The sequence below is a fragment of the Miniopterus schreibersii genome, assembly GCF_964146895.1.
Source record: "Miniopterus schreibersii genome assembly, chromosome: 8".
Lineage (NCBI taxonomy): Eukaryota > Metazoa > Chordata > Mammalia > Chiroptera > Miniopteridae > Miniopterus > Miniopterus schreibersii.
Genome location: NC_138109.1, coordinates 39875988 through 39895917, shown reverse-complemented (window position 1 = coordinate 39895917; position 19930 = coordinate 39875988). Strand labels below are relative to the sequence as shown.

The following is a 19930-nucleotide window of genomic DNA, read 5'->3' as shown; positions in this document are numbered from 1 at the left end:
TGGGATGGTATTGTGAGTAAAGTGCCTGGTACAGAACCTGGGACAGAATGAACATTCAGGAAGTATTAGCTATAACAGTACTTCCTACACAGGGATGTCCTAACTCCATCAAAAAGTGAGGTTCATGAGAAAAAAATTTTGTGTTTTCACCATTGTATCTTTAGTATAATGCCTGGCACACATTTGGCACTCAATAAGTACCAAATGTGTGAATGAGTGAATATAAGTGTTGGGAAAAGAACTGAAGTTAGAGACCTGGGAAGGCTCTCCAGGAAAACATAGCTTTTTGAGTTCAAAAAACAAATAAAAGCCATAGATAAAAAGTTCTTGCAAGCCAAGGTGAGTTCTACACAACCATATTCCAGTGGCTGGAGTTGGTAAGGTCTGATCAAAGCCCAATGGAATCCTTTGCAGAAAATGAGTTACTCTTAGTTGCAGCAATGGGGGGCAGAGCTAGGAGCCCTCTGGAGCATGTGGGGAGTTGAACTTCCTAAGCAGCTGGACCAGCTAAAGCTCGGAGCATTTGTTAAAACAAATGAAGCATTTGATGGACTAAACCCAGGCAAAGAGACATTTAAGCATAGGGCCTTGACAGGATCTGCCCTGAAGTAATATCGCTTGGAACTAAAGAGATGATTAGTGAGCTTCTCATGGCCCTACAGGAAATCTTGCCTGGCACAGGAATGCAAAAATTTCCAACCTTGTCTAAGAGCAGTTTCCCCACACTCCGCTGCCTCCTAATGATGTCTGTAATGGGTTGCAGAGCTCACTGCCTGCTCAAGGCCCCACTGCCTTCCTCCTATTGTGGGTCCTTACCCCAAATAAGGGACTTGTCTTGTTTGTGGCCTAACTTCCCCTGCAAGCTCGGGAGGGCTAAAACAGAGTTGTAGGTGTAAGCTCCCAGGAAACAAACCAGAGAAAATGAAGGGCTGACCCCTACCTCAGATGGCTATTAGCTGGGCCTAGCCAGGGAAGCTGTGAGAATCCTTTGTTCCAGGGTCACGATCTGTTTTCAAACAGGTATGTTTACATACTTCTTTAAAGCATCCACCACTCATGTTCCTCACACAGGCCAAGTTAGCCATTTGCAGAACACCCTGGGGCCTTGTGCCTCAAAGCTGAATGCTCCACTGAGGGGCACACAGGGGAGGGGACTGGACGGCTGATGTGAGGGGCTGATGCCAGGAGCTGGAGCTGGAGCTGGAGTGAGTGGCTACAAAGACCACTGAATGGAGAGGCTGACTCTCTCCACCCCTTCCTGCTGCCCCATGGCAAACTCCTCCCCTTTGAGCAGGCTTTGAACAATCAAGATTGACTACAAAGGCTCAGTTTCCTTCTCTTTTTGACAGAATCCCATAGCCCTCATCTTGCATGTTCCTTTCCCTAAAGCCAACAGGCTGGTTAAGTAAACAGGATCAACCAAGAGTCCTAGAGTCAGCAGCTTGATGGAAGGGGAACTGATTTCCACACCACATGCTTCTATGCTGGGTTCCAGGCAAAGGCACCAGGAGTTTCTTAGTTATGGACAGAAAGCAGTCATAGCAGAGCTGGCCAGAACCTCCCCTGCTTTTCTGTCAAGAGGGTGTTCTTCTCACTACTTCCAGGCCTAGACCAGATTTTTTTTTTTTTTTAATTGCTATAAAAGAAAAGGAAACTAACTTTGGATGATCAGGAAAAGCTTATCCGAAGAGATGACAATTGCATCCAGTCCTGAAGGAGGGGACAGGCAACAGAAGAGGATTCTGGGTAGAAAGAACCACATATCAAAATGCCCCTGGTCAGGAAAGGGCCTGGCTTGCTGGAGGAACCTAAAGGAAGCTAGTGTGGCCGATGCAGAGCCTACAGGGGACAACAGTGCAAGGTGAGGTTTGAGAGACGGAGACAATGCTGGATCTTGAGGGCCTAGGATTTCCTGACTTGTCCTGTGGTTCCACTGCTGTCTTGGGTAAGCATTATAAACGTATAATCCCTCAGGGCTTTGGATTTGTGACCTACAAAATTTTTCTCCACAGAAGGGAGGTTGAAATACTGCCTTTCGCTGAGTTACTGATCAGATTATAATCAGTAATGACAATCCGTTATACATAAAGTACTTTATATATTTTTAAGCATTATACACATATGAGAACTTCTCATGCTGCAAGGAGGAAACACAGGTTGGGAGATTTACCTGAGGCTCCAGCTGTTGTTTCATTAGAGTAGCACCTTTGAATAGAAATATAATACCAGTGACATGCATGACGTTAAACTGTTTAGTAGCCCCATTTAAAAGAATCAGGCAGGGGCGAAGGCCTGGGGGTGAGGCAAACGCAGGGTGGAGGGGATCAATGCGGGGGGAAAAGGGGACATCTGTAATACTTTCAACAATAAAGATAAATTTTTAAAAATAAAGAAATAAAAGAATCAGGCAAAATTGATTTTAATAATAGATTTCACATAATTCGATATGAGCAAAATTATAACATGTAATCAATAGAAAAGTTATTACTAAGTTATTTTTAAGTCCTTTTTTCATATCAAGCCTTTGGAATCCAGTTTTTGCTGTACATTTACACTAGTCTCATTTTTGAACTGACTACATTTCAATTGCTCAACAGCCTCAGGTGGCTAGTGGCTGCTGTACTGGACCATGAAGCACTGAAGCTTCATAATGGTCGTGGAGCTGAGTTGAGACTAGAATATAAACTCCTTCTTAAGTGCTCTTTCACCAGACCGTACTACCCTCTCCTTGGGAATAAGAAGGGGCTGGGCCAAGAGAACTACCCACAGTGAGCACCTATCTGGGCTAGAGACTGTAAAGTCACTTCACATTTTATCCAGCCCTTATGACAACCCTTTAGAGTGAATTTCACTTCCCCCATTTCTCATAGGAGGTTATAGAGGTTCCAGGTGCTTTTGTTGCTGATAGTGGCAGGACAATGTCATTCCTTTAAAGAAAGTGACTCTGCCTGGGCCGGCGTGGCTCAGTGGTTGAGCATCAACCTATGAACCAGGAGGTCATGGTTTGATTCCCGGTCACATGCCTGGGTTGTGGGCTCTATCCCCAGTGGGGGGCATGCAGGAGGCAGCCGATTGATGTTGTGCTCTCACATCGATGTTTCTCTCACTCTCCCTTCCTTTCTCTCTAAAAATCAATAAAAATATTCTTTTAAATAAATAATAAAAATTTAAAAGCCAGCGCAAAAATCCCCCCCAAATCTGGTCTGTCAGTACAGAGAACTATTTGCAGTTGGAAGCAGGCCTCCTTATTTTTTTAAAGCAGTAGGCTCCCTCCCTTTCTGCTACCTAGGGGTACAATTTCCAGTCCTTTCTCCAAAAGAAACATTTGGCTTTCTACAGAGAACCTCTGAGACCTCATGTGACTGAAAATGGAAGAAGGGAAAGAGGCCCTCATTACACCCCACCCCAAACCCCCCTGGGAAAGCTGAGGTTGGGCCCCTGTAGATCCATTTGCTTTAGGAGGCACTAGGTTCTGAAGCATTTGTTTCAGAAATTACCCCCCTGTCCCATCAATAGTAGCTTTCAACGGCCCTTCCCAGGTGGTCTTGTCTCTTTTAAATTTCATTTCCTGTTGGAAAGGTAACTGTTTAGTGCCACTGACAGGACTGGGTTAACAGAAAACCAGGACCTGAGTGAGGCTGAGGAGCCAGGGTAGGATTGATACGTAGAACAGAATAGTCAAGTGAAGAGAGAGGTGTTCAAGAATCTCACGTGATGGGTTTCATTTTTACTGCTTCTCCATGTGGGAGAAATTGCCCCACAGGAGCAGGGGATGTAAAGGAAGGGAGACAGTGTCAACGGCTGTCATGCTGGATTTGGCCTGAGGCCTTTGTGGGAATCCTGGCACTGCCCTTCACCAGCTGTGCCCCACAGCCAAGTCCTTTAACCCACATGAGCCTCAGTCACCTATTCGTTCTACTGCACAGGGTGGTGTGAACTCAAATTATGTGTGCAGCATGCTTAGCAAGTGCCTCACACCTGGCAGGGATTCACTCGCAGTAGCTGTGAACCGGCACAGGTGGTATTTGAACCCATACAATCTAACACCACGTTTTCTACTACGCACCGGACGTTGTGCAATATGAGCATGCCCACAGGTAAGACAGCCCCTGACTTTAAAGAGGCAGGCACAAGATAGATCATTTCAATGCAGCGTGCTAAAGACTCTAATCAAGACAGACAGAGAGAGATAAGGCGCCCCATGCATAAAGTATTTGGGGGCACTGTTGACAGCACAGTCAATGGGGTTGATGAAAGAATTCCTTAATTGTCTGTCTCGCCTCTAGAATTCGAGGTCCCACAAAGCAGGAGCACTGCCTGCCTTCTTCAGCACTGTGTCCATTAAGAGCACTGTGGGGAAAAGGGGGTGAGCGAGCATCTAAGGTGATGCTTAAGAAAAGGAGTTAGCCAAGTGTAGAACAGGGTTAAAGATGTCGAGTCAGAAGGAACTGCATGAACAAATGCATATCCCTAAAGATATCTTTAGGAAATTAAGAGGCAGGTGGTTGAAACAAAGGGAGTACAAGCTATGGAGTATAGGGGTGAAGTGAGAGGAGTCGACAGGGGTAAGGCTGTGGAAAAGCATGTTTACCAGGCCAAGAAGTACAGCGCCTGTGCAGGTGAACACTCCCCTGTGTAAGACCAGAGTGGGTAGCGAGTGGCTGAACATGGGCTGATTTAACAGGACCTGAAATTCCTACTCCAAGCCTAAAATATGCTTTCCTTACAAGCCTGCCAAAGTACCTATGATTTTTATTTTTTATTATCAAGCCCAAAGTAATAACCATTAACCAAAACCAGCTGTTACTTCTTATTCTCCAATTAGTTTATCAGATTTGCCAGAACAATTTTCACAGCAACCATACGAGGTAGTTACTTTTATTATCTCATCTGACAAATGAGAAGACCAAAGCACAGACAGGTTGATTGGCTTGCCCAAAGTCACACAGTATGCAGATGGTAGAGTCAGGATGGAAACTCAGTGGCCTTGGCTCGAGAGCCATTCTCTTAACCACCATATTATTTCGAATTTATCTTCTAGTTCACCATTTAGCTCATCGGCTGAATGCAACCACTGGTTTAACCCATTTGATGAATTTTTCATATCTATAACTTTTTAAATTCTAGAATTTCTATTTAGTTCTTTTAAAATGCCTACTTTTTGGTCATATTATCCTGTACTTGTCCTATGGTTTTTATTCCCTCTTTCACCATGAAACATTTTCTAACATATCTACACTCAAATTTGTCTATCGTCTTAGTTTCTAAGATATGAATTTCTCCACATGTTTTAGCTGCTGGCTCTCACTAATGGTGGCATTTTTGCTCTCTTGCATGTACTGTAATATTTAAAAGTAAACTTAACAGCAGGAGTTTGCTGCTGTTGTTTCGATTTTTTTAAATTTTGTTTTTGGTGGGAGACCCACATGCATTGAGATGCTGAGACATTTTTATGACCCACTTTTAGGTTGTCCCCTGTCAGTGCCTCACAGTTTAATTCTAGACCAAGTTTTTATACTGTCTTCTTGGTTTATGGCTTGTGTACTACACGAGAGGAACCCCAACGCCATACTTATGTTTAGTGTAGGTTTGGTTTGGATTTCTCATGGGTGATCCCTATGACCCAGGGTGGCTGATAGACTTCCATTCCAGAACCTCAGCAGAATCTTTCTTGTTTCACGCTCAGGTCAGTCATCCCTCACTGAAAACTAGCTATGCAGGAGGTTGTTTGCTATGGCTTCAGCTCTCATCCCCATGGGGTACTGAAATTCCAGCCCCTAAGAAGCATGTATCATTCCCATATTTTCATAGGACCTTTTGTTTAATTCCTTCTCACTGGTCACTGCTCCATTATTGAGCTTGCTCGTCCTTTCTAGCACCTGGATTTCTACTTTTTACACACCAGTCTGGTAATGGATTTTTTTTTCCCTGCTGTATATTTCCACCAGCATCTCTCTGTAATTGGTGGAAATATCCCTTGATAACCTAGTCTGTCAAACTGACCAGGAGCTTATGATTAAGCCTTTAGATATCAGTCTTTCCCTCTTGGAGGACAGAGAACTTTGTCCAATTTATCTTTTGATCCTAATTTTTCAGACAGTACCCAGACCAGAGTAGGAAGCAACAGAGGTTTGATGAATGAATCAGTAAATTAATCAGCTTTCTCTTTGATTCTAAGTGGGAATTAAAGACCACACAACAATTACCTTCTAGAGAAAGAAGAGAGCAAGAATCCACAGAAAGCCATCCATGCTCTCTGGAAGGCCATGCTGAACAAACAAAAAAGTCTGAGGCCTGCCTGAGTTCAGCCCTTTGGCAAGTAGTTTCATTTCTCCTGACACTACTTCTTTCTTGAAGGGCAACCACAGCTAATTACGGGCCAGTCTAGCAGCAGAACTGTGAAGGCTGGCAGGCTAGGTTCGTCACCGTGGCTCTGCTGCCTTTCAGCTCACACTGATGTCCTTTTATAGCCATCACTGGAACCTGATCAATAGCACGTAGTATGCAATAATGTCATTTTTCTTACTGCTGACATAAGGAGCTGACCCATTAAGTTCACATTCTTGAGAGCACCCAGCACAGCGCTGACACAGAGTAGGCACTGAGTTAACGTTTAGTGTGCTTTAGCTCTTCTTTTCCATTAAAAACAGTTCATAAATATTTGTTGAAAATCTACTGCCTCCTAGGCACTAGGCTTGGTGCTAAAGATGGGGAAGAATAACATGCAGTCCCTGTTTTAATCCTCGATTAGAAAAAAGTGTCCAGATCAAATCTAACAATAACTTTTCCTAAATGTCCTTTGATTTAAGGTGAACAGACATCTCACCTCATCCCACCACCCTAAAATACTAAAAAGTATAACCAGCAAAATAACTCTGCCTAGGACTGTTTTGTAAAGTTAATGCTTTTTTTCTTTAATTGATTTTTAGAGAGAGAGGAACAAAGAGGGAGAGAGAGAAGCACTGATGTGATGTGAGAATGAAACATCAATCTGTAACCTCCTGTATGCCCCCTACTGGGGATTGAACCCGCAGTCCTGGCATGCGCCCGGACCAGAAGTGGACAGGATGATGCCACACTGAGCCACACTGGCCAGGGATAAAAGGCAATTTTTGATGACGACTTTTGAGCTCCTTTTATTGTTATAATTCCAGAACCTAGAATCATGCCTGAACTAAAGTAGAAACTCAACGCGTCTGTTGAATGTGCCTGCACACATACATGTAGATGTGGCCCATCCACCTCTCTGTCCCCAGATATGGTGTGGCCCATCATTCCACACGTATTTACTGAGGATTTCCTGTGAATAGCAGTCTGTCTGAGATGTTGGGATGGAGACAAAAACAAACAAAAAAAATAGGACGGATATCTTATCTGCGAGGAATTTCCAGGTTTAAAGGCAAGATGTCTAGGTATGTAAATCACCATGATATGATATAGAAAATATGCAAAGAGAAGAACAGAGGAGAGGGCTGTGGGACTGCCAAAAGATAGGCCACGTCCTGCTGAGGGGTTAGGTAAGACTATGTATGGCTAATAGACTTTATGCTCAGACTTGAAGGAGAAGTAATTTGCTGCCCTGTGGAAGGGAGAGAATGGGTATTGGCGTGGAAGGGAGGGCAATTCAGGTGGAAAGGATGGCTGCGACAAAAGCAAAGGCGCAGAAAAGCACAGGCTACTATATAGAAAGAAATACAAATCTGGCTGGAAATGCATAAAGAGGCATAAAGGGGACTAAAGAGAAATAAGGCTGGAAAGGTAATATAAGGCAGTTGCAGGGGCTTTAAATGTGTCCTGATCTACCATTCAGGGACATAGGCTCTCCATAGAGTAGCCGGTACTTAGCATGTGGCGAGGCTTAATTAATACTACAACAATCTCATAGTAGGAACCTGCTCCCCGCGTGCACGGAGGAAGCTGCCGTCGGTGTGCACAGGCGACTACAAACACTCCAAATACTCCGCCCTGAGCCCTGCAAGCGTATCCAATGCACGCTGCAAAAGGTCACCCAGCAAACGGCTCTGATCAACCCGGGCTCAGGCGGAATCAAATCCCCTAAATAAGATCCACTAGATGCAGTGTCAGGAAGGTCAGAAACAACCCTATTTCACATCTTGAAGCATTTTCACCATGTGGAACATTTTAGGGAAAGAAGGGAAAGGAAAGAGAGAGAGAGAGAGAGAGAGAAAAAAAAAACACCTCTCCAGAAATAATAGAATTCCAAGTCATTAAATGTTAAATGATCGCAAAGTAAGCAGGGAATTTACTTTGGCCCCCACCCCTTTCCAGTGATCTAAAAAGCAGTTGATTTCAAAGTAGGCCTTGCCAGGGTTCGAAACGGAGTTTCCCGCCTCCCTCCGCCTCCCCAGCGCGTCCCCACTGTGTACCTTTGTCCAGCTCACTTGACACGTTCCATGATGAGGTAGGCACTAACTCAGCAGTGACTGACAACTCTGTTTCTGAAAAGAAAAAGAAGGGAGGGGAGAGAGACAAGGGCAATATTAACCACAGTAACTTATGGGCTGTTAGAAGCATTACAGGAGATTTCCAGCGGCCCTGCCTTCTGAGAGCAACCACTGCCGTTCCACAGCTTATTAAACAGAACGGTCGCTCTCCTGGCCAGGCAGAGGCGCCTGCATTAGAGAGGCTATCCAGATGAACAGTCTGTAGGCCAGATCTGAGGATTTTTTCTTTGAAACACAGACTTAAAAATTAAAATACAAATATTTCATTAATGAAAAACCAAATCTGCAGACATGATCAACCGTCATCGAACATAAATTCTTCCATTTCTTGTTAGAAGACCAGTCTTGGACGGATATATTTAATAGTCTTCCCATGAAAAATAAGAACAATATTGCTTTTGCTGCTGATTTCATGCATGTTTGTGAGTTGATAGCATTTGTAGTCATAGAGAAACCCATTTCTCTATATTGAAACTTTCAGTCAAGACAAATGAAAGTATTTGAATATAGAGAGTCATCTGTGGTTAAATGAACTTAAAAGATAATTTTCAAAACCACCATAAATTGAAGCCAATATGCAAATCAACAATTTAAAGGTCATAATATACTATGAAGATTTTAAAAATTTTCACTCAATAACTAATAATACAAATGATAATTTTGTTGTTTTTGAAAATTTAAGCCATTCTACTAGCACATTTTCATAGGATGGCACTAATCTCCCTTTAGGTGATGTCCACACATACACACACACACACACACACACACACACACACACACAGTCACTATATTACAAAACTTTAGCGCTGTGCAGGACCTCAGAGAGACCAGAGCCCAGGTTATTAGATATATGGTACCCATGCCCAAGTTCCCCTTCCTTCAATCTGGTGCAGACATTATTAATCAATTATGGATGGCCCTTTTTGTCTAGTAAACCTGGGATTTGCCTTAGAGTCTTTTCAACACCGCACTCTAGGCAGCCACTAAAAACGGACCTGAGTTGGAACACAAGGGATTCAAGTCCAGGTCTGCCTGACCGCCATCCACACAACTCCCAGCAGCCCCTGCTGCCTCGGACTCGGGCCTGTGCAGCCAAGTTGTGCTCCACCCCACCTCTCTCCCACTTCACCTTTTCACCTAGATAAGCACACTTTCCACATTTCCGTATTTGCTGATGGGGACTGTCTGCCACATGGCCCCAGAAGCCGCATGTCACCGTCAGTGAGCTTGGCCAAGGACAGGATGTTTACCCACTGAGACCTTGCAGGGGCCCTCTTGTAGTTTGTCTGCTGGGTCTTCGATCAACCTGCCACGCGCAGCGGAGACAAAAGGGCTGTCTGGTTTGTACATACGTCCTTGGCTTGCCTCTTTCCCTGTCCAGGTGGGAAAGAAAGCAAGTGGGAAAGAAGACAGACCACACACACCCTCCCCATCTCAAATGGCCCCCCGTGCCTCCTACATCCTAGGCCAAAAAAAAAGCACAGATTCTTTTAAGCGGACCCAAAGTCGGATGGGCAGTATGACAGGGATCTTCAAGCACATAAAATTCCAAAATATGAAACCAAAAAGAAAAATGCACCCACTTAAGAAACCTGCTTAACACAGAACGCCAGTAGAAGGCAGTGCTTCTGTTATCGACCGTGTGTCCTGGAACGGGCAGGTGAGCTCAGCAGGAAGAGCTAATTGTCTGCATGGCAGGGCCCTCAGAGTGTCACTCCAGCCATAGCTCCCTCTGACCCCCTTGCTGCCACCACACACTGTGGCTCTTTGAATAACAGACCCTTGTTGGCAGGAGCACGGGCCACTGTGGTTCACCCTAGAAAAAGGCTCATCAAGCCCCGCATCGCCCAGACTCCAGGGAGCCCGGGAACAGCAGCATGGCAGCCTGGGCGGCATCTCAGGCATGGGAGCTGAGGGTGGGGGAGGGCTGGGATTAAGACAGATCTTGACAACACTGACATTCAGTATTTTCATAGCTTCATTTTACTGCTGCTCACAGTTAAATCGCCAGCAATACAGGTTTCATTTTGCAGCACTAATTTTATAGAAAGTTAGTTGCAGTATGTCACTTGGTTTTTCGAACCTGGGTTTGAATAGCTGATTGAATATAATTTAGGGCTGATGACAAATGAATAGATTTTTGGCACTGCTAACAGTGAAACTGTCCCCACGTGTCCCTGGACAGTAATTACCACTTGGTTCTTGGGCTACGGCAAAGATCATTTCAATTCACAAGCTCATTAAGGGGTTGTGATGATTCTGAGGAATGCTGTTCTCAGCCTCCAGATCTATTCCTTTAGATAACCACACGTTCAGCTTCTCAGATACAGTGATAATAAAAACAGATCAAATATTTTAAGATATGAATGATGTCCCTCTGAAAAATATTATTTTGAGGCCACATTTTTAAAAGATTATCTTATGTGAAAAGTTTAGTATTAGTAATTCCACTCACAAAAATAATGTTTAATAAGCTTCCCACCCACATCTCAACTTGACCTCCATCAATTCCAGGGTCAGCGGCATTAGAGAGAGACATGAACACCAGTTATCACCCGGTAGCATCTCTTCTGATGGATTCAGCTCCTCTCCTAGTCTCCTCACCACTGCTAATGGATGAGCTATTTAATACCAGACCAGCAGCCCCTCCTTGTGTAAAATTATTGTGGTAACAGCAAATGACTGCATGTTCATTAGGACACAGCACAATGCTTAATGGAAATAGACACCTAGATTAAAATACTAATTTCTGCCATTTACTAATTCTGTGATCACAAGAAAATTACTTTCTGTAAGACGGGGACAATAAAGGCATCTCACAGGACTGCAGTAAAGATTAAATTAGGTAATGGACCACAAAGGTCCTGTGCAGTGCCCAGCACAGAATGGACACACAAGGGTCTTTCACGCCTTCCCCTCTGTCTAGCGAGTGGCCAATCTCTACATGGACACACTCCAGTTAGCTGCTAGGTCGCTGTCTGGGTTTGAAATAACGCATATGCAGGGCTTTTAGAAAGATTCTATTTCGCATGCCTTACTAATCCAGGCCAATCTTTTCATTTGGTGAGGTTTTCCTGAATTGGTCACCAGTTCTCTAAGAACATAAGTGTTTTATGTGGTTTGATCCAATTTAGGCCAATCGAGCATGTTTTAGAAAACTCCAGCTCTTATCTTCCCTGACCTCTGCGGGAGGGCGAACCATTCTTCCCCCGATTTGATCAATAGGAGCTATTATCTTTGCAGTTGCACTGATGATTGACTTCTTGGCACCGATTCTGCAAACCATAAGGTTTTGGTATTTAAGCCTGAACAGTGGGAGTGTTATTTGGAAGGAAGGGGGAAAAAAAAATAAGCCTTGAATCCTCCTCATTGATAAAAGCCTGCGCTTTCCAAAAGGATTACTGGTTCGTCTCAGCGGTTGGCAGGTAGACACCCAACATTCACAGGATGCAGAAGCTCTTCCAAAAAGCACCCAGCCCTGCCACATCCTGTCTCCCGGTCCAGTGATACGTGAGGTTACACAGGCCCAGACCAGCATCCTCACGAGACCAGCGTCCAACGCAGGGTCACAAAGTAGAGAATGGGATACGAGTGGCTCTCCCAGTGCATTTCCTATAAATGTGCCAAAGTCATTAATTTGTTGAAGGGAAACTTTTTAAACATGCCAAAATTTGGGGGTATTATTCATCTTTTATATAGAAGAAATTGGGGCGGGGGGGTGTCCAGGTTTTCTCAATGTCTTGGAGGCTCTGCTTGTGCTCAGAGATCTTCCCAACAGTTCTATAAGGTAGGTACCATCCTTGTCTGCATTTCGAGATTGAAGAAACTGAGGCAGGACATCCTCAGGCACTTGCCTACTTAGCTTGTTTGGTGGGGGTGGGGATTGTGATCCAACGCAGGCAGTGTGAAGGCAGAACCTGAGTGTCTCAAACTGCCAAAAGGCGGAAAGGCTCACTCACTTGCTCTCAGGCCTAAGCCCCACTCAGTCCCAGAGGGCCCGGTGGACGCCAAGCTGCAGCACACTGCGAGAAGCAGTACCAGCGGCCACACCCCTCCCCATCGGTGCTTGCTCCCCTAATTCTAAAACCTAAAAAGGATGGTGGGCAACAGAGAGGGAGGAGAGGAAACACTTCTTGAAAACACTTAAATGCCTTTTTCACTCCTCTGAAAATACGATTTCTTTCTTTAAATCTGCTAAGTTCATATTTTGGATAGCACACAATTCTTGTATCTAAGGGAATTATGCTAAAAAAAAAAGCACCATGATGACACACATCTTTCGAGTGAATGTAAATAGTCTTGAAAACTATCTTCCTTAAAACTATCATACTTGGGGTCTCTTCCATGGGACTCTAGGGACTGACTCACTCATTCATTCGACACGCACGTGTAGGGGCACTGCCCATGTTCAAGAGCAGGGATAAAAAAGCTTGAGCTGGTCCCCAGCAACGATCAAGAGCTTACAGCCTATGGGGGAGGAGTACAGGAGCACGATTATAAACAGTGACAGGGCAACAGGAGAGGCCGGCAGAAAGGGCCTCCCCATCCCTTGCGTCATTCCTCCCACCTCATCCCAACCAGACTAAAGACACCTCGACTACTGAATTAAACATCACAAGAAAAAATATAATGCATAGCTGAGATCGAAAGAAAGGGACATTCTCAGGTACCCAAAAGGAAGAGAGCAGCAAGTGGAAACTGATGCAGAAAGTGCCGCTGGGCTGGGGCTGAGGTTTCAGTGCTCATTTGAAAACCAAAGATGAGGCCAGCAGAATTCTGGATTCTTGCCTAAAGCCTTCACTAGACCCTGGGAAAGTCCCCCATCTGTGGGAAAGGGGTGGAAACACTTCCCCCAGTGGCCCAGACAAGCTGCTAGGGCCCCTGTAGTCCATCCAGAACTTGGGTAGGGTGGGAGGAAATATCTATACAAGAAATCAAAAGGGTGTGTAAAGACCAGAGAAGTCCAAGGTACCCTTCACCCAGTTTCCCTCCCTGGTTACAACTTCTATAATCATGCTACAATATAAAAACCAGGAATTTGACATTGTTACAATGTGTGTAGAGCTCTATGTCATTTCATTACATGTGTAGATGTGAAAAAAAACACTGCAGTAATTGAAACAAAGAACTATGTCATCACCAAAGGTCTGCCTCATGTTACTTTGTAATAGTCACACCCATCCCCTCCTCTCAACTATATCTAACCCCCAATCATAGTTAACCCCTGGCAACCGCCAATCTCTTCTCCATCTCTAGAATTTTTTCAAGAATGTTACATAAATGAACTCATAAAATACCCTTTATATTCACCCACCTTGTTGTATCAATGGTTTGTTCTTTTTTACGGCTGAGTAGTATTCCATAGCACTGATGTACCACATTTTGTTTAACCATTCACCTCAGACATTTGGTTGTTTCCATTTTCTGTCTATTAAGACTAAAACTGTTATGAATCCACCCACAGCCTTTTGAGCTAAACTGTTTATTTCAGTAAGAAGGAAGTTAAATCTAGAAGGAGTTGTATGCAAGAAGCAATAATAAGCAAATAAATTGGAAAATACATTGAAAATGCTAAATAAGCCTTCACTTTGAACTAAATATGTGATAAGAGAGGTATAACAGAGGTAAACAGGGAGGTAAGGCAGCGCTGAGAAACAGCACACCCTCCAGATTGGGGAAGGGGGTCCCCAAAGGATCAGGGCGTGGGAGACTGTTCGATTGTTCTAGTCTGAGAAGAGGCCTGTGTATTAGAAATATTATGGCACATTAGGCGAAGTGCAAACAACTCAATAATGGCCATACTCAATTACACAGTAGCAGCCTTTTCTAACAGGTAAACAAACAGTAATTTCAAAATTCCAGGGCTTCTCGGGTTTTTGTTGTTTTTTTCCTTACAGACAAAAAGGAAACATCCCTGCTAGTTACTGGGAAGACAGGATCTTCTCAGGGCCAGTGCAAAACCCTAACAGAAATTTCAAAATGGCTTAGACCTGAATATTCCCCCAGGAGAAGTCCAAATGAATGGATCCAAAGTTAGCACTCCCTCATTCACCCACGGCGCCACTCAACTCAACGGAGGCTTAATGCAACAAAAGAATTAGTTTACTTCTGCCTTCAGAACAAGTTGGCAAAGACAGAGTATAAAAAAAAAAAAGGAAGCATTCTGGCAAACACAGCTTAGAAATTGGTCTTATCTCCTACAGAGTTTTCATTTCCTTTCCTTTCGGGTGCCGCAGACACCTTAGACTTCCAATGACATCAACAAACTTCACTCTTTTCTTCTGGTTTCCACTTGGCTGCTCTTCCTTCTATGCTCTTCCCCTCAAAAGTGCCTTCTGGCAATTTTTCCTTCTTGCTCATCCTGCTATGTCATCTGTCTTTGTCTTCCAGGGTTTGCCATTTAATTTTCCCCTTTGTATGGCCCACGCACACTCTCATTTCATAGTCTATAATCCATTTTGTAGTAAAAGCCTATTGCTCTGTAATTGTCCCTGGCCAATTCAAAGTCACCTGTCACTCAAAAGAAACAAGAAACCCAAGAAAGATGCTTTCCTAGCTGCAATTCCAGGCAGCCTGAGAGCTTGTTCTTAACTTTTGCAAAACATATAAAGTCTTGTTAAGTTCTATGCACAAAGGGAATGAAGTTAAGTTGCACTGGGTGTTTCCTACAGCCAGAGTGTATTAGCATGGGCTTTGGGAAACTAGATGGCCAGAAAGGATTTCTTTTAAAACTTATTACTTTCAACTGGAGTTTAATGTTACTATGTTCATTTGTTTGTTCACTGATTCATCCATCCATCCATCCATCCATCCATCCATCCATCCATCCACCCACTGAGTCACTCATTAACAAACATTTATTGAGCACCTACTCTCTTCCAAACTACCTAAGTGCTAGCTAGGTGCTGGGATGTAATGGTGAACAAAACCAAGACTGTTCCTGACATCACAGAGCTCACTGTGTGGTAGGAACACAGAGAAGTGAATAAAGAATTAAAATATAGTATGAAATGCTGTGTACAGGGTAGAGTGGGGTTGAGGGACAAAGGGACTTGGCATCTTGGAGGATCCTGTCATGATCAAAGATTTCAATGATGAAACTTATGTGGCTTCTGGAAAGCCAGATATTTAGATGGACATAAGAACCTGGATAATCTAATTTCCTTCTTTGAATAAAACAGGATTTTTCCTGAAGGAAAAAAAAAGTGCACAAAGAGCTGAGAACTCTACAGTAGGTACGTCTTCACCTGCTATAATCACTGACGGCCTTGCCTGCAGAACTTGGCTACTAGGTGGGGTCTTCTATTGGAAACCGGGAATGCCTCTCCCAGGTTTAGTGATTTGGCTCTACCCCTATAAACTTCCTCAATCGATTCTTCAGCCAGCACTGGGTCTTTTGTGCTTTTATCTCCTTAGCAACGTAAATATCTGCCAGGCCTGGAAGGTTAGTCTAACCTGTCTAAGAGGGTCTAGATTTCCAGTTCCTTTGACCTTTCTAATTTACACTTGGCTCCGGAATGCCTGTTCAACATGGTACTGTCCACAGGTTAAATGACTTCTGCCCCAGCCGGGTCAAGGAGGAAATAAACCATATAGAACATAATATTTGGTGCACAAATTTCATCTCTGAAATAGTATAATGCTTGCATCAATAAAATCTTTCTCATGTGTGAACCTCAAATAGAATACACACTTCCGTTTCAAACTATGTTTAAATCCCAGCAAAACAGCATGGAGTTCAATAGCAAAATAAAATAAATCTGCTAACTCAGTGATATTCAGCTTGCTATTGAAAATATAAAACAAAACAAAAAAAAACACCTGGAATTATTCTGATTTTCTACCTTACAATTTGCACTTAATTCTGTGGTCCACGTGTCCTTCCGCCACCCACGAGTAAGTGCTCTACCTTTCACTGTGATTAGACAGCAAACTTCCTGCAAGGGCAGGGACCAGATCTCATGCCTCCTTTGTGTCCTTAACCTGCTTTCTCCGACCCTGGGACAGGCTAGATGGGAGGCAGCAGCAGAGAGATGAAGGTGCTGTGTCGATGTTAGAGTAGTCACCTTCAAATCCCAGCTCTGGCACATTCTAGCTTATGACCTCGGGCAAATTACTTCGCACCTGGAAACCTCGGTTCCTCATTCATAAACTGGGCATAACAGTAATGCCCTTGCAGGACTGTGGTGGGGATTAACTAGGACAATATTTGGAGATTAGTTCAGTGCCCAGTCGGTGGTAATCGTCATCAAAATAGTAGGTATCACTCTCCAGTAAAGATTTTTTTAAATTACCATAGATACAGCTTGAAGGGTATTTAATGCTCTCAGTTGGGGAGCATGTTAAACAAACACAGATTCTTGGAGCCCCTATCCCAAAACTATTAAATCTCTCTAGGTGAGTCTTACATAATCAGCCTAGTACTGTCCCCCTACAAACCACCAATTTAGGGAAACAAATAATGATATGCCTGCAAAAAAAAAAAAAAGGCTTAAATGAACTGAGAAGTTTAACGTCATTTAAGAACCTAAGGGAAGGGAGTTGGCAGACTAAAACTCTTGTTTTTGTCATAAAATTACAAAGTGGTCAGTAACCTCAATATTGAGACAGCCCAGTGCATATTAACCAAAAACAAAATTGGTACTTCTTGAATGTCTTTCAAAGCCAAGTATTTATGTTTAACTTAAAGGTTCTCTTAACTGGTTGACCAATGATTTAGCCAAATAGACTTTTAGGAGGAAACTCCACATCCTGTAAAGATCAGGGCAAGCCTGTCTCAAGCAGCATCTAAGGACACAGGATGTCAATGGCTAGGAACTGCAGCTTGTGGAGCCAGCCCTCCACTCAATGGGCACATTGGGCACACTCTGAAAATGTGCAGTCACCCCACGCACGTCATAGGAGGGGAGTAAAACAAAACCCTTTTTGGCTCTGATTCTCAGCCACGTATAGCATTTACAAAGAGAAGCCCAGTTTGGGTGCAGTTGAAAAAGCTATTAAGATTCCAAGCACCTTACAGTAATACAAGTACCTTGTATTTAGGTAGCACTTTTTCTTTCAAGGAAGTCTGTACACAGAACAGACATTAGCTCATGACTCCGCATGCGAAGGGTCAAGGCCCGAGATAATCATACCCTGCTTGGAGTTGAAGAAACCCAGACTCGGCCAGAGATCTTGCCTAAGGTCCCCGGCATGTCATCAACTGCCAGGAGAACGGAACTATGGTCTTCCTCACTCGAACCTGGCTCCACGCAGGCTCTCTAGTTGGTACACATGCTTGGTGAAGCCTCTTTCCCAATTTTAAGGTTTTTGTTTGTTTTTTTTCCCAAATCCCCTTTAGCGTGCTGTTAATTCAATCATTTCAAAGTTCCAAAGAGTGAGGAGTAACATTTTTAGAAAGGATGTATTTTCAGAAAAAGAAATCTATTGAAAGTATAATTTGTACCTTCTGGCTGTCCCTAGGAACCAAGTGTTTAAGTTAATGGGATTGAGAGACTCCTGGATTAGTGGAAATTATCTTAACCAGAGAGGTAAATTGCGGAGGATTACTATTATCCTGTAAGACAGTGAGATGGTTTTGCTCCAGCCATCTAAGCCTGGGCGTGTAGGATCGAGATGACTGGCAATTTTCAAATACTTAATTTGCCTCAAATTGCTCCAGTTTAAACTGCTTTGCCCGTCTGGACTGGGTTTCCTGGACCATGTCATCATTGATAGCCTGGGGAGATCAATAATTAAAATTAAATAGAGGGAAACATTGAGCAGAGCCTAAGTTGGGACCAGAATCGCTTCCCAGAGCCTCTTAGTTTAATCTCTCCCTTTTCTGAGATCCTATGGTGTTTCATCTATTTCTCTCTTAAGACACTTTACACTTTGTAAGGTGACCTGCCATTGCTTCAGTGTATTTCTTTACCGAGACTGTACGGTTCTTGGGGCTAGGGATGAGGTCTCACTAATCTCTACATTACTCACGGCTGCATTGTACACACAGAAGGCACTCAACAAATGTTTGCTGAATGTATTGGTGATATAATAGCTGTATTCCCCATAGATTATCACATTTATTCGTATAAAGTAACGGGGTAGATTGCAAAATGGCCACAATTCATCACTCCCTGTATTCACAACTTTTGGCAGCTCTTCCCAGAAGAGATGGAATCTACGTCCCCAGCTGGAATCTGGGCTGGCCTTGTGACCTGCTTTGGCTGACAGAATGTGCAAAGATCAGCTTGGCCCAGTCCAGACCCAAGAAACACCCAGCCAGCACACTGACTCATGAGATACATAAATGCTTGGGGGTTTTTGGTCATTAAGTTTTGGGGTGGTTTGTTAGACAGCATTATTTGTGGGTAACAGATACCCATTTGCAGATGAGAACACTAAGGCTCACTGAGGTTAGGAATGAGCCTAAAGCCATACAGTGAAAAGGCCAGGATTTGAATCCAGTCTTTCTGATTCCAAAGCCCACAGCCTTTCCACTAAATAAATTGACCAAATTTAAACTATTCTTGGGCGATCAGAAATAAATTTGAGAAACCAAAAACAAGAGACAAATGGCTGAGGAGCTTCCTTACATTGCTGTGTAGCACAGTGAAAAACTACCCACTGGAGTGACCTCCCTCATCTGACAGGGTCCTGTGTTGGCAGCTCATTTGATCAGGTTTAAGGGAAGCAAAAGTACAGGATCTTTTGCCAGCAATGATCTGGAAGAAATGATGTTCCCTCATCACTAAACACAGAGCTCAGCTAATAGTGACTGCTACTCAAAGTTGGTGATTTGGCCAGTATGTCCTGCGATGTACATTTTATTCGTCTTACGAAGAGAAAAATAATTTTGCACATAGTTAATTCTGTGACTATTCTCTTCCAACATCCATCTGCCAAGACTGTTTCGTTTTTCAAGCCTGATGGAAACAGTGAGTTGGTTGCCAGGTGTCTGAATGCAGTTCTACTGGCAGCCTTTAAGCAGCCTTGGTATTTGTGGCTGCAGGCACGGGAACCTTTCACTGCTTTGGGGGTGATAAAGAGGTCCTCTCATGTGAAAAGGGAGGGCTCCTCCTCTTCCCAGAGCTGTCAAACGGCAGCATTTCAGGAGGCCTCCCTAGTCAACTGCAGTGACCGGGAACGACCAATGCTACCGTGCACATGATGGATGAGGCGGCCTGTTCGCTCAGGTGTGTCACCTACCGAGATGGGCTACTTGATCTCCGGCTGATAAGAGAATGTTTTTAGTAGCTGCTTTGCTCAGGAAGGTACCCACATGGAATGCGGTCATCCATTTTCAGTCAGGGATGACCAAGGTATTGGGGGAAATTTATTGCAACTGGTAGAACCGCTTGGGAGAGAGAAGCAACCCAACTGGTTCTGTTTCGCTGCTTTTCCCTTGACTTGACAGTCTAGGTCCCATGCTGTGACCTCATCATCAGATGACTTCCCTCTTCTGCATGCCTTCCCCACAAGCCTTC

At 43.8% G+C, this 19930-nt stretch overlaps 1 protein-coding gene across 2 annotated transcripts in view; it reads right to left on the bottom strand.

Annotated features, from left to right (window-relative positions):
* Window positions 1–19930, bottom strand: part of ROR1 (receptor tyrosine kinase like orphan receptor 1) — a 346156-nt gene that overhangs the window by 134152 nt on the left and 192074 nt on the right. For both annotated transcript variants that reach the window (XM_081143788.1, XM_081143789.1), the window contains exon 2: window positions 8388–8459. In XM_081143788.1, coding sequence (XP_080999914.1) covers window positions 8388–8459 — 72 coding nt within the window. The remainder of the gene's footprint in view (window positions 1–8387; window positions 8460–19930) is intronic.